At 35.1% G+C, this 16937-nt stretch overlaps 1 protein-coding gene across 1 annotated transcript in view; it reads right to left on the reverse strand.

Annotated features, from left to right (window-relative positions):
• The window catches only part of LOC149771459 (potassium channel subfamily T member 2-like), a 153812-nt gene that overhangs the window by 15462 nt on the left and 121413 nt on the right, over positions 1–16937 (reverse strand). Inside the window, exons 22-24 of the mRNA XM_089948428.1 lie at positions 10532–10636; positions 5710–5793; positions 2522–2674 (exon numbers count right to left, since the gene is read on the reverse strand). Of these exons, the coding sequence (XP_089804554.1) occupies positions 2522–2674; positions 5710–5793; positions 10532–10636 (342 nt within the window). The remainder of the gene's footprint in view (positions 1–2521; positions 2675–5709; positions 5794–10531; positions 10637–16937) is intronic.

The raw sequence follows: 16937 nt of genomic DNA on the forward strand, positions 1-16937 counted from the left end.
ATACAGAACTGCTCCACTCATAATGGATAAAACACCAATCTACAGATAGGCCTACACTAATGCTCCACTCACAATGGATAAAACACCAATTTACAGATAGGCCAACTGTCAGAACTGTTCCACTCATAATGGATAAAACACCAATCTACAGATAGGCCTACTGAACTGCTCCACTCATAATGGATAAAACACCAATCTACAGATAGGCCTACAGAACTGCTCCATTCATAATGGATAAAACACCAATCTACAGATAGGCCTACTGAACTGCTCCACTCATAATGGATAAAACACCAATTTACAGATAGGCCTACAGAACTGCTCCACTCACAATGGATAAAACACCAATTTCCAGTCAGGCCTACAGAACTGCTCCACTCATAATTGATAAAACACCAATCTACAGATATGCATACAGAACTGCTCCACTCATAATGGATAAAACACCAATCTACAGATAGGCCTACGCTACTGCTCCACTCACAATGGATAAAACACCAATTTACAGATAGGCCAACTGTCAGAACTGTTCCACTCATAATGGATAAAACACCAATCTACAGATATATGCCTACAGAACTGCTCCACTCATAATTGATAAAACACCAATCTACAGATAGGCCTACAGAACTGCTCCATTCATAATGGATAAAACACCAATATACAGATAGGCCTACTGAACTGCTCCACTCATAATGGATAAAACACCAATTTCCAGACAGGCCTACAGAACTGCTCCCTCATAATGGATAAAACACCAATTTACAGATAGGTCTAGAGAATTGTTCCACTCATAATGGGTAAAACACCAATCTATAGATAGGCCTACAGAAATGCTCCACTAATAATGGATAAAACACCAATCTACAGATAGGCCTACAGAACTGCTCCACACATAATAGATAAAACACCAATTTCCAGTCAGGCCTACAGACCTGCTCCACTCATAATGGATAAAACACCAATCTACAGATATGCATACAGAACTGCTCCACTCATAATGGATAAAACACCAATCTACAGATAGGCCTACACTACTGCTCCACTCACAATGGATAAAACACCAATTTACAGATAGGCCAACTGTCAGAACTGTTCCACTCATAATGGATAAAACACCAATCTACAGATAGGCCTACAGAACTGCTCCACTCATAATGGATAAAACACCAATTTACAGATAGGTCTAGAGAATTGTTCCACTCATAATGGGTAAAACACCAATCTATAGATAGGCCTACAGAAATGCTCCACTAATAATGGATAAAACACCAATCTACAGATAGGCCTACAGAACTGCTCCACCCATAATGGATAAAACACCAATTTACAGATAGGTCTAGAGAATTGTTCCACTCATAATGGATAAAACACCAATCTATAGATAGGCCTGCAGAAATGCTCCACTAATAATGGATAATACACCAATCTACAGATAGGCCTACACTACTGCTCCACTCATAATGGATAAAACACCAATTTCCAGACAGGCCTAAACTGCTCCACTCATAATGGATAAAACACCAATCTACAGATAGGCCTACAGAAATGCTCCACTAATAATGGATAAAACACCAATCTACAGATAGGCCTACACTACTGCTCCACTCATAATGGAAAAAACACCAATTTCCAGACAGGCCTAAACTGCTCCACTCATAATGGATAAAACACCAATCTACAGATAGGCCTACAGAACTGCTCCACTCAAAATGGATAAAACACCAATCTACAGATAGGCCTACACTACTGCTCCACTCATAATGGATAAAACGCCAATTTCCAGACAGGCCTACAGAACTGCTCCACTCATAATGGATAAAACACCAATTTCCAGATAGGCCAACTGAACTGTTCCACTCATAATGGATAAAACACCAATCTACAGATAGGCCTACACTACTGCTCCACTCACAATTGATAAAACACCAATTTACAGATAGGCCAACTGAACTGTTCCACTTATAATGGATAAAACACCAATCTACAGATATGCCTACAGAACTGCTCCACTCATAATGGATAATACACCAATTTACAGATAGGCCTAGAGAACTGTTCCACTCATAATGGATAAAACACCAATCTATAGATAGGCCTACAGAAATGCTCCACTAATAATGGATAAGACACCAATTTACAGTCAGGCCTACAGAACTGCTTCATTCAATCCAGATAAAACAAAAATCTACTACATGCCCACAGATCTTCTCCACTCACAGCATGTAAAACAACAGCCTACAGACATGCCAATGAACTGGTCCACTCATAATGGATAAAAGAGAAATCTACAGACATGCCTTTGAACTGATCTACTCATAACAAGTAAAACAAATACAAATGTTATGTTCTAAACCTAACGTGTGCAAATCTCTCATGACAAATGCATGTAAACATGTTTATAACACCTGTCTAAAGCACTGTAGAGCTGTAATATATAATTTCTGTGTTAACTTTGTTTGCGCTGTCCATCTTTCATTTTTAAAAATGTAAGTCATGTACCATATTTAGAAAATAATACTGTTCTGACCATGCTTTCCTCCTCATATGAGTTTGCCATATGTTCGTCCGTACGATACAAAGCTATAGGAACCTCTCCTGTTGTTGTGCACAGTCCATTGTAGAGCTCACCATATGTACGATAACTGGCCTTCGTTGTTTTCTTGACTTTAATCTTTAGAAGACAAAAGGGAGGATAATGTAACAGTCAACTAATTTACCATAAAATCTCAATCTGAATAACAAACACAATGATGAAAATAAGTGTATATAGAAAATAAGCACAGATGGGCCTTCCTGTATTTTGGTGGCAAATATAAGCATACATACACTTGAAAGACAAAGTACAAGATGCAACAAGAAGCACAACTGGACCTGATATCACTTACCTGGCTTACATATAACTCGACCAGTTCACTAAGTGCAATATGTTAAAATATACCCCAAACTTCTTATGTTAATTTCAACTACTTTATTATATCCTGATAAATCTTTGTTCAAAAGATGATGGTATTATTAGATTAGTATGCACAGGCTCTTCCTCATGAATGAAGTCATCCTAGATTGTGGTGATATAAATCCACATACCAAGTTTTATCAGTTTTAATAAAACAGAATATAAAAATGTTTTCTGCAAACAATAATCAACATGTTTCAACTGACTTTATCAGGGCAAGAAATATACCAGGACTAATTTAAGACTTACTTTTTATTGCCATAATCGGAACAAAAGTCAATTGTAATGTTTCCACAATCAGTGCAATTAAAGATAACCTCATCTTCTGTTAGAAAAACATAGCTCTTTGTATCCTACTTGATTGGACATGCATGCCAACTTTGAACATAATCTTGGGAAAGGATAGACACATGGACTCATAGATGTATGGACATTATGCCCACTCTGTGCTTAATTTTGGGAATGTATAGACATATGTACAGATGGATTAATGAACATGTATGCCAACTTTGACCTTAATCTTGGGAATGGACAGACAAATGGACTGATGGATGTACGGACATGTATGCCAACTTTGACCTTAATCTTGGGAATGGACAGACAAATGGACTGATGGCTGTATGGACATGTATGCCAATTCTGACCTTAAACTTGGGAATAGACAAACAAATGGACTGATGGATGTATGGACATGTATGCCAACTTTGACCTTAATCTTGGGAATGGACAGACATATGGACTCATAGCTGTATGGACATGTATGCCAAATTTTACTTTAATCGTGGGAATGGACAGACATATGGATGTATGGACATGTATGATAACGTTTACCTTAATCTCGGGAATGGATACACATACTGACTGAAGGATGTATGGACATGTATGCTAACTTTTACCTTAATCTTGGGAATGGACAGACAAATGGACTGATGGATGTATAAACATGTATGTCAACTTTGACTTTAATCTTGTGATTGGATAGACATACTGACTGATGGATGCATGGACATGTATGCCAACTTTGACATTGACCTTGGGAATGGACAGACATACTGTCTGATGGTTGTATGGACATGTATGTCAACTTTGACCTTAATCTTGTGATTGGATAGACATACTGACTGATGGATGCATGGACATGTATGCCAACTTTGACATTAACCTTGGGAATGGACAGACATACTGTCTGATGGTTGTATGGACATGTATGTCAACTTTGACGTTAACCTTGTGAATGGACAGACATACTGACTGATGGTTGTAATGGACATGTATGCCAACTTTGACCTTAATCTTGGGAATGGATAGATATATGGACTGATGTATGTATGGACATGTATGCCAAAGTGATTGCTATACTGAATTTTCACCAAAACAGGCACTACAAGTAGTTTATGTTATAGAATCTATGCTCAAATTCTAAAGAAAAGTTTATTTTGCTAGTTCAAGTTTTGTTGATAATATTATTAGTCAGATCACAATGAAGTGTCAAAATGGGAATCCATGAAGCTGATTTATGGCAGTGATGAAACTATATTTCCTGGAACTGAATACACTTTTATGGTTGATTTGTCTGTTTTTTCCCACACCTGGAATAGAAAGCTGTAATGTCCAGGAGCTCACACCATCTAGAAAGTAACACTACCTAACTATTCTTTCCAATGTGAAAGCCTGGTTGGGAAACTGAAAGTATCATTCAAAAATGATAATGTCAAAAATTATATATTTTCCAGTCAGTTATCTCCACATAATTTTGTAGATGAATGTTGGAGAACAAACTAATTCCCATATTTCAATAATTAATTATTTAATTAATTAATCATAGTAGATACTACCAGCTATTCAGGGTGAAACCATGAAGAAACAAGACATGCAAATGTATGTCTTTTGCCAACACACAAATGTATGGTAGTGGGTTTTTTTCTGTTGCCACATTTAATATCTACCATCTAGTATTATGCTTCCTCCTTGGTCTGTTGAAGAAATGGGCACTCACTGTAGAGACTGCAACAGTTGCAGCTGTTGGCTGACTTTAGCTAAAGTAATATGGCAAGTTTAAATAGTCCAACCAATCATTATTGTTGTTGTATACTGTATTGGTTTGTCTGATAATGGCTAAACACAATTTTTACATTGTTAGTTTATAGTTCCCTGACACCAAAGACAAAATGCTTAACAGTACTGGAATAATGTTAACATCAACAACAATAATGCTGACTCAGGTGAACATTAAATACGGATCAATTTGTGGCCAATGAAAGCCAACTACTCAAAAGCTGAGGACAACCAAACATCGTTAAGTAAAGAAAACTGTTTTGATTCTCTTTCATTTGCTGCTCTTAAATGGATTAAATAAGTGAGAAAACAAGCGTGACACTTTCCATTAGCAGGACTGATGGTGAGTTACAAATATTGTGTGTTATTAGAACTAACTATAGAGATGGCAAAAGTTTCTGAATAATTTTGATTATGTCTACCTTTGGAGTAAATGAAGCAATTTACCAGGCAACAAGATTTTAAAACTTAGTTGCCTAAGGAAAACCATGTACTTCACAATTCATATTTATATACAAGTATAAACAATAGTGTTGCTATAAATTTAAAGTTTTCAGTCAAAATTGAAATTATTCATTATATATACATAACATAACATTTTATAATGCTGATATAAACATTACCTATTATATACATAACTTACATGTGTAGATATTAAATGCTTATTTCATGACCAAACATCCTTATGGTGAACTTACACTGGACAAGTGCCCTGAGTTTTCCTCTTCATCAATTCCTAGCAGAAGTCGTACAAAGGTGATCAGGTACCCCTTCACAAAGGTCTGAAAAATAAAGTAATACAATGAAAAGTGCAATGACCCTTTTTAGTGACTTTTGATTTCAACATCGTATCCATAGAATGGACATACAGTGGTTCTTGTATTCATCTATCTCATCACGTCCCATAAATCCACTGCAAATTTTATTTTTACTCAGTCACTTTAAAATAACCATGGATTGAAACCTTTAAAAAAAATTCAATTAAGAATACTCTGATCAAGTTTGATTTTCAAATTTTTCTGTTCAATATAGCAAAAAACAATTTCAATTCTTATAAATATGTTTAATGCTGTCTGGTGTATATTTTTAATCTGGCAGTTTGTTGAATATACAGTGTGACCCTGCTATAACATGGTAGTTGGGGTTCATAGAACCCGACCTTGTTATAGACTGAACTGTGTTTTAAGCAACAAAATCATTTAGCTGAAGAAAATGATGCATTTACCTAAAATATGGTGGGGTGGGTGTAATAAAAGTGTGCACAAAAATACGTGCTTTTCATTAAATGAAGACAAACTAATCTGAAAAACACCTGTATATTGACAACTTACATTTGTGTAGTACAAAGCCATAATCCATTAAGTTATGTACTTATATACCATAAATTCATGAATTCGCCTCGGATGCAGGAGGTCGTGGGTTCGATCCCCGGCCAAGTCAAACCCAAGACTTACAAAAATGGTACTAACAGCTGCCTCGCTTGGTGCTCAGCATTAAGAGGTTAGCGTTAGGACTGGTTGGCCTGGTGTCAGAATAATGGACTTGGTGGGACATCAGCATGATGCCCCAGTACTAGACATCACTATAAACTGCCACAATGCAGACATTGTAGCGATATGACTGAAAAATTGTTAAAGCTGCGTTAAAAATCCAAATCACACATCACATGTAGTTATAGACTTCATGTGTGTATGACCAAAGGGATTATTAGTACATATGACCAAAGGGATTTTACAGTGGGATAAAGTCAAATATATAGCAGTACCAATATCACGTTTCTAACTGTAATATGATGGGTGTGTGAATATGGGAAATTCAGAGATAGATGTGAGGGAAGCAGTGATAAACCTTGGTAACCAGAAACTGATGTAAGTTGGATGCAAGAACATATCAATAGCAAGTCAAGTTTTGGGGTTTCAGGAAGGCTTTGACAAATCTGGGTAAACAGGTCAGAATCATGACATATCTTGGATAACTGGGTTGTATTCCTGCTGTTTCAGCACCATTTAGTTATGGTATGATCTGGAGGAAGGGAGCTGTCATTCGTCTAGTAATGGTTAGCAAATCATATTCTATATGTGGGTGTGGGATTACGATATGTGTATATAGACATACACATGTATAAGACATAGTGTGGGGCAGAACACAGAAGGATAGAAAGCAAAAAGAAAGCGGAGAAAGAAAAAGGGGCAGCAGACAGAGATGTACAAGATGGGAATTAAGAGAAGGGATAAATAATAGACATAATAAAGTGATAGATAATCTGAGTGGAAAAATATAGATAAACATTAGTGTAGAATTTAGAGAGGTGGACAGAACGAGTGTGTATACTGGATATAACAGCAGATTACAATATAACATAGTGTTTTAATTAGTATACCACTGGTCCCCACCTCACCCTGAAGTCAACAGAAAGACCCAATAGGTCAAACAGACCGCACCTAATGGGTCAGATATAACTCACATATCGTTAAAGAACACCAATAACACATTAATTTTTTTTTTTTAAATGGTAGTCCTCGTTTTGATCTAAATCCAATTGTCACTTAAAAATTTACTGCACTTGTCGCAAGTGGCATAATTCTATAGCTGTTTACATACATGTATATGTACTTAAATTGGGCCAGACAGTAGCATCTTTCTGAAGCCACCCTGGGGATGAGGCTATTGATAGGGAAATGAAAGGTTCAATTAACTTGACAGCCATATACCTATAGCTTCAAAAGATTGGAAATTTAATATGCATTTTATGCCGCCATTGTTAGCGAAACATATTTTGTTCCTGCAAAAATGATTCTTTCATGGCCCAGTCAACGTGTTCCAGTCACTTTGGGAAATGCCACAATCTATCAGATTCCTTTGCTTTTATTTAAGTTTGGTGCTTTGATGAATGAATCATTGTTGTTATTGGAGAATGTAGTTGGCTTGCCCAAATGAAGGGTACATATGATATTGAAGTTACCGTTAAAGGACAGCTTCGGTGGACCAAACAGATGTCTGTTTCTTATTGCAGTGGCAACATCAAATAATTATAGAATATTGAGACTGATTTTTTTTCCCTCATTTGCTTAGTATTTGATCAGAATGATCATTGGTTAAAAGGTGATCAATTTTCTTTGAAGTTTCAGCAAAACTAATTTTTCTGGGTACATTTTAAAAACAAAATTAATCAGTCATCATTTGGTTGATTTTCCTGCCTTCAAAAGTTAGCCGATTGTCGCTAGTCCTGGTAGCATAGATAGACCAACAAGTAGATCTCCAGGTGCTTTTTTCTTTGTGAGATTTTGGGTGGCTGAGTGATGCTGCCTTCCAGGCATGGGTCATAAAAAATTTTTAAAAAGAAGGCCAACAGGAGATGAATACACAGTTGCTGTTCTGTTCTGACAAGTATTACTATGGAAAATATGTGTGTTCTGAAAGTTTTAATTCTGTGAGTTAAAAGAAGAGGAATTTTACTGACTGGGCTGGTCTTTTAGCATTCTAATATCTGCCTGCATTTCATTATTACATCCCCATGATGCACTGACTGTACAAGTCATTTCAACATTGGCTGTTTTTGGTGATGCAGACTTGTACAGCAATTTAAGATGGGTTGTATTTGGTATGCAGCCATTTACAGCATGTCAACATTGGATGTATTTGTTGATACAGACTTATAAAGCAATTTAAGATTGTATTTGATCATGCATACTGAAACAGCACTTCAACACTAGCTGCATTTGGTGATGCAGACTTAAGGAGCATTTCAACATTGGCTGTATTTGCTGATGCAGAATTAAGCAGCATTTCAACATTGTCTGTATTTGGTGATGCAGAATTAAGCAGCATTTCAACATTGGCTGTATTTGGTAATGCAGAATTAAGCAGCATTTCAACATTGTCTGTATTTGGTCATGCAGAATTAAGCAGCATTTCAACATTGGCTGTATTTGGCAATGCAGACTTAAGCAGCATTTCAACAATGGCTGTATTTGGTGATGCCGACATATACAGCATTGCAGCACTGGATAAATCTGGTGATGCAGATGTAAACAGCATTTCAACAATGGCTGTATTTGGTGATGCCGACATATACAGCATTGCAGCATTGGATAAATCTGGTGATGCAGATGTAAACAGCATTTCAACATTGGCTGTATTTGGTGATGCCGACATATACAGCATTGCAGCATTGGATAAATCTGGTGATGCAGATGTAAACAGCATTTCAACATTGGCTGTATTTGGCAATGCAGACTTAAGCAGCATTTCAACAATGGCTGTATTTTGTGATACCGACATATACAGCATTGCAGCATTGGATAAATCTGGTGATGCAGATGTAAACAGCATTTCAACATTGGCTGTATTTGGTGATGCCGACATATACAGCATTGCAGCATTGGATAAATCTGGTGATGCAGATGTAAACAGCATTTCAACATTGGCTGTATTTGGTGATGGAGACTTATGTACAACAAGGGTACAATAAATGGAAAAGTACTCACCCACACCATGTTTATTAGTCCTCTATGGAGGCACTAGTATGGTATTATTGAATCTGGGTATTTATAACCAACAGGGGGGGCGCTCACCAGATAATATGTACTTTTGAAAGAGTGACTTATGTAAGGTGAAGTAGTTCGCATTTAAAACATGCACAATGGAGAGAATGTTGGCATACCTCTATGCTACATTAATGTAATGTGGATGATATTTCTATTGGATATTGTACTTTTGGAAATTTTACATGATTTAAGCACACTGCTAACTAAAATGACTGCTCCCTTGTGTTAAAAAATCAGCCTGAATTAGTCTAAAGTACACTATACATAGCAGCTATTAAAATAGGGAAAATGAATTTTGCCAGACAAGACAATACCAGCTTCTGAAAGTTCAATGAACGAATTACCAAATATATAAAATGTAAAAAAAGTTATCAGCTCTTTTTTATACAATTTACCTCTGAAGTTTAGGAAGTGAAAATGACCAAGTAGAGCTAGCACTTTTCTGAAAGGTGCACACCTGAAGTAAGGCCAAGCGGTATACTCTATAACCCATAGTACACCCATCAATCATACACCAAAATAAAGGGAATTAAAGGTTCTTTGCATTATACCTAAGATATACAAGGTCTTTTTTAAATAGCCAGTATAACCAGTGAGGAAACCTGGGGAAATTCTTTTTCTTTAAAATCCTAACCCTATGCAAAATACGAAACTGTAGAGCGTCACCTAGGTCTCAATAATCTTGACTTTTGGTCTGGGTATTAATGACCAATAGGTCTCAATAACCTTGACTTTTGGTCTGGGTATTAATGACCAATAGGTCTCAATAACCTTGACTTTTGGTCTGGGTATTAATGACCAATAGGTCTCAATAACCTTGACTTTTGGTCTAGGTATTAATAACCAATAGGTCTCAATAACCTTGACTTTTGGTCAAGGCATGCAGTTTTGAAATAAACATTTTGTGACTGCTAGCTGTTGCACAGGATGATCTGCATGTCTTTACACTTTTTAAAACAACATCTTTGTTTACCTGATAGAGAAGAGTATCCAGCATGCAGGCACTAAACACCTGTCCAGCTGCAAATGGAAGCCGCAAAATGTGAGGCAGATTGGAAAAGATGCTGGACGCGAGTTTCTGAAATAATGTAGAATCCAAAGAATTAAAATGTTTTTTTCATTCTGAGAAATTAAAAATGTCTTTTCCAAATGTGCTAATCATAGTTTAAAAAGGACAAAATCTAATTTTTCAGACAATAATAATGATACTACTATTATTATTATTAAAATGTAAATGATATATCCCTGTTATATATTTATCCCATCATGTACATGTGTTAATCAATACAAACTGGATAATGTATATTTTCTGCAGATTTATCAAAATATCTTGAAACATTTATTGTGTACATTAATTTTGAATGGTAGCTAATTTTAAAGCCAATTCATTTTAATTGTCTGAAGGGGTGTCTTCTTTAAACAGCTAATAAGCATGTCTTTCATTACTGTATTTTTATACTGATTATTTCAAAACATTTAATTGTAGAATACTTCTTTCAAAATTAAAGCAGAGTACCATGAGAAGCACATCATATGTCCCACCAACTAGCCTCTAGTCATCTTTCTAGATAACTGCAATTTTTTTTGCAGAAATCATGTTTCTTCCTTCAGTCAGTGATCTTGACCTTTGACCTTTAATCTCCAACAAATGAATAGATCTTTAAGTAGAAGCCATCCACAACTTAGCTCAGTCCTGGTCGGTTATGTAGAACTGATGTCATTGTGCATAAACCATTCTTCCTCTCCGTCACAGTGACCTTGAACTTTTGACCCTAAAATGAATAGGAGTATTCCTTACCCTAATTGCAAGCCATCCACAAAACATTTGAGTTATGCAGTGCAGAACTTATGATTTTTTTAAACAATTTTATTCTTTCAATCACAGTGAACTTGACCTTGGGCCATATGACTCCAATATCAGTGCTTTTTTTCCATACTCAGAGTATGAGATCTCAAGTTACTACTAAACGGAAACCATTTTTCTTCTCTCATTTACAATGTATTGAGACATTGTATGGAAACCAAATTGGGGTGAGTGAGTGATTTGTATCTTTAACATAGCTGTAATAATTTATGTGTCATATTGCTTCGACACCTGCAGTGTGGCAGTTTATAGTGATATCTAGCACTGGGGCATCATGCTGCAGACATGAAGCATAATGTCCCACCTAGTCACATTATCATGACACCAGTCCTAACACTAACCTCTTAATGCTGAGCACCTAGTGAGGCAGCTGTTAGTAACATTTTTATAAGTCTTTGGCATGACTTGGCCATGGTTCGAACCTGCAACCTACCACATATGAGCTGAACACTCTTACCACTAGGCCACCAGAGTGGTTGGAAACCAAATTGGTAACAGACCAACATTTGGATAGGCATCATAACATCATAGGTTCCATGTTTTGGCAGATGTATGTAAAAGAATGAGGAAAAAATAGTATATTCAGTTTAAAGATAGTGGAGGGGGCCATGTGTGGCTGAGTGGTCTAAAGCACTCTCCGTTACGGATCACTGCCATATCACCTCTGTCTGCGTGGGTTCTAGTCTCGGATTCAACCAATGATGGGTATGTGAGAACGCTTGCCAGTAGCTTCTTGTGGGTCAGTGGTTCTTTCCGGGGTTTTCCCAGGTTCTTTCTCCACCATTAATACTGGCCGCCATGTATAGCCTATCGTGTGCTAGAAAATAGCATTAAACCCTACAACAACAACAGCATCAAAGATAGTGGACGAGAGTTAATGTGCAGAAACAATATTTGAAAATGACTGATGGACAGATATCAATCATAGCATAATACATGTATGCCCCACCATACAGCAGATGCATAAAAAATGCATAAGAAAAAACATCCCTTTCAATTAACAACTAGGGTACAACTACAGTTAAAGTGAAACAATAAATTTGGAAACAGACTGATTGACAGACAGACAGACAGACAGGGAGACAGAGATGGATAAACCAACAGATGGAAGGACATCATCATACCAGAATATATTCTGCCATATGACGGCGCACTAAATGCATAAATATGACACACTTTTTGATCAACAAAGTTATCAATAAAAAGGAAAACAAACCAAACTTAGCCCTGTATATATAAATCTAAAATCAAGAACTTACATCATTCATTAATTAGTCTGATTATATATTACTAATTTACATCTTTTCTTAATTTGTCTAGTTATCTATCAAGCTAATATATAAAAAAATTAAAACAAGAAATGCTTCATTGCTTCATGCATGCACTTGATAAGTAAAAATTGTTTTTATACTGCTGAATGACATCCGTGTATTTATTCAGTATGAATTTCACTTGCTGAAATGTCAATTAGTAAATACCTGCTTGAAAACTGCTCATAACTGGTTACTTAAAAAAGACTTAATTACCATTGGGTCTATTTAAATTTTGAGAAAAAGACCTTCAAAATTATATACTACTGTATGAAATAGATTGAATTTTCTGCAAATTCCACTTATGTCTGTTTGTAATCTTATAAACCAGTCCCAAAATCTGTACTGATACTGACACAGGCTCATATCATTTCTTAAAATTTATCTAATATATAATAAAAGAGATGACACTTCTCCCATTTCTCCTGTGACCTATTTCAGAATTAACACCGATATTTCAATCTTCATGTTGTTACGTATATTTAATTTAATTGTTTCTAAGTTTTAAAATCTTTTTATTTTTAATTTCATTATATGTCAAAATAATGTAGTTTTGTTTACTAGGAACTCGATACTTTTCCAGAAAATAGTTTGACCATGACTGTTCAGTTGTAATCACCTTAAGCTGACCTAATTCCTGACCTTAATTCAGAAATCAGCAAGAGAAGAAATTTTTTTAAAAAAAATCTTTTTCTTAGTCAGATGATTGGTTCTTGTCAAGGTCATACTGGGACAACGTGCTTTTATACGTAAATACTTCTTGAAGGTTCTGGAAACTTGACCCTCATCTGGGAATTCGTTTTGCATTTCGAGTTACTGTATAATCATTGTTTATAGAGATGTTTCTTGGTTGGGCTTCTAAACACTGGGACATAAAGGTGTTTCTTTTGTTGTATCATTTTGTGAATTACATTTTAATTTTCATTCAGATTATTTGGATCTAAAGGATAATTCTGTTTCCTGGAGAAATCTGAGTGCTCATACAGAATTCTTGGACAAAGACATTTCATTCAATTTTATTGGGAAATTCAAACAACTGATTATTGTTTGTGAATAACACAGAACTGTAGACATTCCAAAACCAGAAAGGATACGGTATACATCATCGCATTCCATCTTGGATTCTTAATCAGGAATCAAATTTGGATTCATTTGAACATTTCATTATTAGAACTTCTAAAATTTAATTCATTGATTATTCTTGGATTACCTTTGGATTTGACTCTTAAAACTGTAAGTTCATATTTCTTCATTTTTACAGTATTTTTCTAAAGAAATAAATTATTTATTAAATTTTTCAAAGCTTGTTGTTTTCATTCTCTCTTTTGTTACTGTTCATTAGAGCCTAAACATGTAACATAAGAATGTCACACAGCATATTAATCTCAGCCGAATGCTCTTAAGTTCGATATTTTAGACTTTGTCAAATCCAACTCACAGTACTCCATTAGAAATGAATACTCATTTTCCAGTGACACCGCAGAAGTTGGCCATGATCGTGCTAATTTAATATGCAAGTGAGCTCAATGGAATACTGCTCTCTCACTAGTTTACAAAAATGAGGTTAGCAGCTAGTGCATTGTCATTTTGGTCAACCAATAAGTTGGTAGATTTCTATATATTGAGCAATGTTTATTAGTAAAATTCATCACAAATTAGACTCTTGACCAAGGTTGTCACTGACAATACTATTTAACACTGTGTTCCCTTTATTTAATTAAACTTTATCACAATAAATTTTCAATAATGTTAGGTATCAAAACAGAAACTGGTGACAACAAGCTGTCTAATTTATCTCTTAAATTCTCCGAGATCACATGTCAGAGACACATGCTGACTTCTGGTCTTCATACCTTCTGTGTAAGAAATGATACTGATGTGGGCTTCCTGTGGACTAACCAGCGTACTAGATGAACCTAATCAACTGTGTGTTCAAATTTACGATACAAATGTTTATGGCAAACAACAAAGTGATCCATACTGCAACCTAACATTATTTTGCTCAGAACTCAATAAATATAACTCATGATTAGTCAAGTTATGACTTAATTACATAATTGTTTCTATCATCAAGCGGTGGTGGAAAATTCCTGGGTTTGTCCTAACTTTAATCAATATTTGCAAAATTCAAAGTCTTTTCACAGTTGGGAAGAATCGTATTTCCAATTTCGTGGTAGCATGGTAATCTGTAAACAGAGTCACCTTCAGATTTGAGCACTGGAATTGTCCATATGTTTAGAAATGCAGAATATTTTTTATTAAACTGCAAACAAGATCTAAAACATATTTGTAAAAATTGGGGTTTTCTGGCAAATACTAACTGTGCTGCTCTCTAATTTTGATGCCTGCTTCAGGCAAATATTTCAAACATTTAAACTGGATTGAAAACAGAGTTGTTTAATAATGAATGTAATAATCTGTAACTTTTTCAGGGATTAATTACTTCCTTTAGAGACAAATTATTTACAACTGACAGGTACTGTTGTGGTTTATAAAAATATTAGAGTAACTGTGACTTAAAGAAATGCAAGAAGTATATATATTACTTGAAGAAATGCAAGAGGTATTTATATTACATGTACTTGGAGAAAGGCCTGAGGTATTTATATTACTTGAAGAAATGCAAGAGGTATTTATATTGCTTGAAGAAATGCAAGAGGTATTTATATTACATGTACTTGGAGAAAGGCCTGAGGTATTTATATTACTTGAAGAAATGCAAGAGGTATTTATATTACATTTACTTGGAGAAAGGCCTGAGGCATTTATATTACTTGAAGAAATGCCTGAGGTATTTATATTACATGTACTTGGAGAAAGGCCTGAGGTATTTATATTACTTGATGAAATGCAAGAGGTATTTATATTACATGTACTTGGAAAAAGGCCTGAGGTATTTATATTACTTGAAGAAATGCAAGAGGTATTTATATTGCTTGAAGAAATGCAAGAGGTATTTATATTACATGTACTTGGAGAAATGCCTGAGGTATTTATATTACTTGAAGAAACGCAAGAGGTATTTATATTACATGTACTTGGAGAAATGCCTGAGGTATTTATATTACTTGATGAAATGCAAGAGGTATTTATATTACATGTACTTGGAAAAAGGCCTGAGGCATTTATATTACTTGAAGAAACGCAAGAGGTATTTATATTACATGTACTTGGAAAAAGGCCTGAGGTATTTATATTACTTGAAGAAATGCAAGAGGTATTTATATTACATGTACTTGGAAAAAGGCCTGAGGTATTTATATTACTTGAAGAAATGCAAGAGGTATTTATATTGCTTGAAGAAATGAAAGAGGTATTTATATTACTTGAAGAAATGCAAGAGGTATTTATATTACATGTACTTGGAGAAAGGCCTGAGGTATTTATATTACTTGAAGAAATGAAAGAGGTATTTATATTACTTGAAGAAATGCAAGAGGTATTTATATTACATGTACTTGGAGAAAGGCCTGAGGTATTTATATTACTTGAAGAAATGCAAGAGGTATTTATATTGCTTGAAGAAATGCAAGAGGTATTTATATTACATGTACTTGGAGAAAGGCCTGAGGTATTTATATTACTTGAAGAAACGCAAGAGGTATTTATATTACATGTACTTGGAGAAAGGCCTGAGGTATTTATATTACTTGAAGAAATGAAAGAGGTATTTATATTAGAGAAGAGCTCAAGGTATGTATAGTACATGGAGAAAGGCCTGACGTATTTATATTACTCTGAACTGTTTGAGTGTCTTAAGACATATTTCATTGATTTAAGACTGAATATGAATAGAAGAAATGCTAGGATCTGCCTTGTCTTACTGGAAATAATGTGCCATACCAATGGAACAATTAATAGTGTAGATCTTTGTAAACAATTCCCTCTTTGGCTTCAGTGTAATGTAACTTTTACTTCTAATTGAGCTTATATTTGGAGTACCATCAGCATCTCTTTGGTGAAAGATATTGCATAGGCAGACAGGAATGACTTTCTGGGCACAAAAAAAATGCAGAAACATAAATTTGGACTTTCTAAAGAATATTCTGTAACATAATGGTAAAATCTTTTATACAATTCATTCCATCCTGAAAATTGTCAATACATTGATCTATAATTAAACTGTATGCCCTCTTTTGGAGTCTTATAAATTTTGTTATGCTTGAATTAGATGCAATGCCCCAAATTACATTACAACAGTCAAA

This window comes from Sinohyriopsis cumingii, unplaced genomic scaffold (assembly GCF_028554795.1).
Source record: "Sinohyriopsis cumingii isolate HCF-2022 unplaced genomic scaffold, ASM2855479v2 utg001837l, whole genome shotgun sequence".
Classification (NCBI taxonomy): Eukaryota; Metazoa; Mollusca; class Bivalvia; order Unionida; family Unionidae; genus Sinohyriopsis; species Sinohyriopsis cumingii.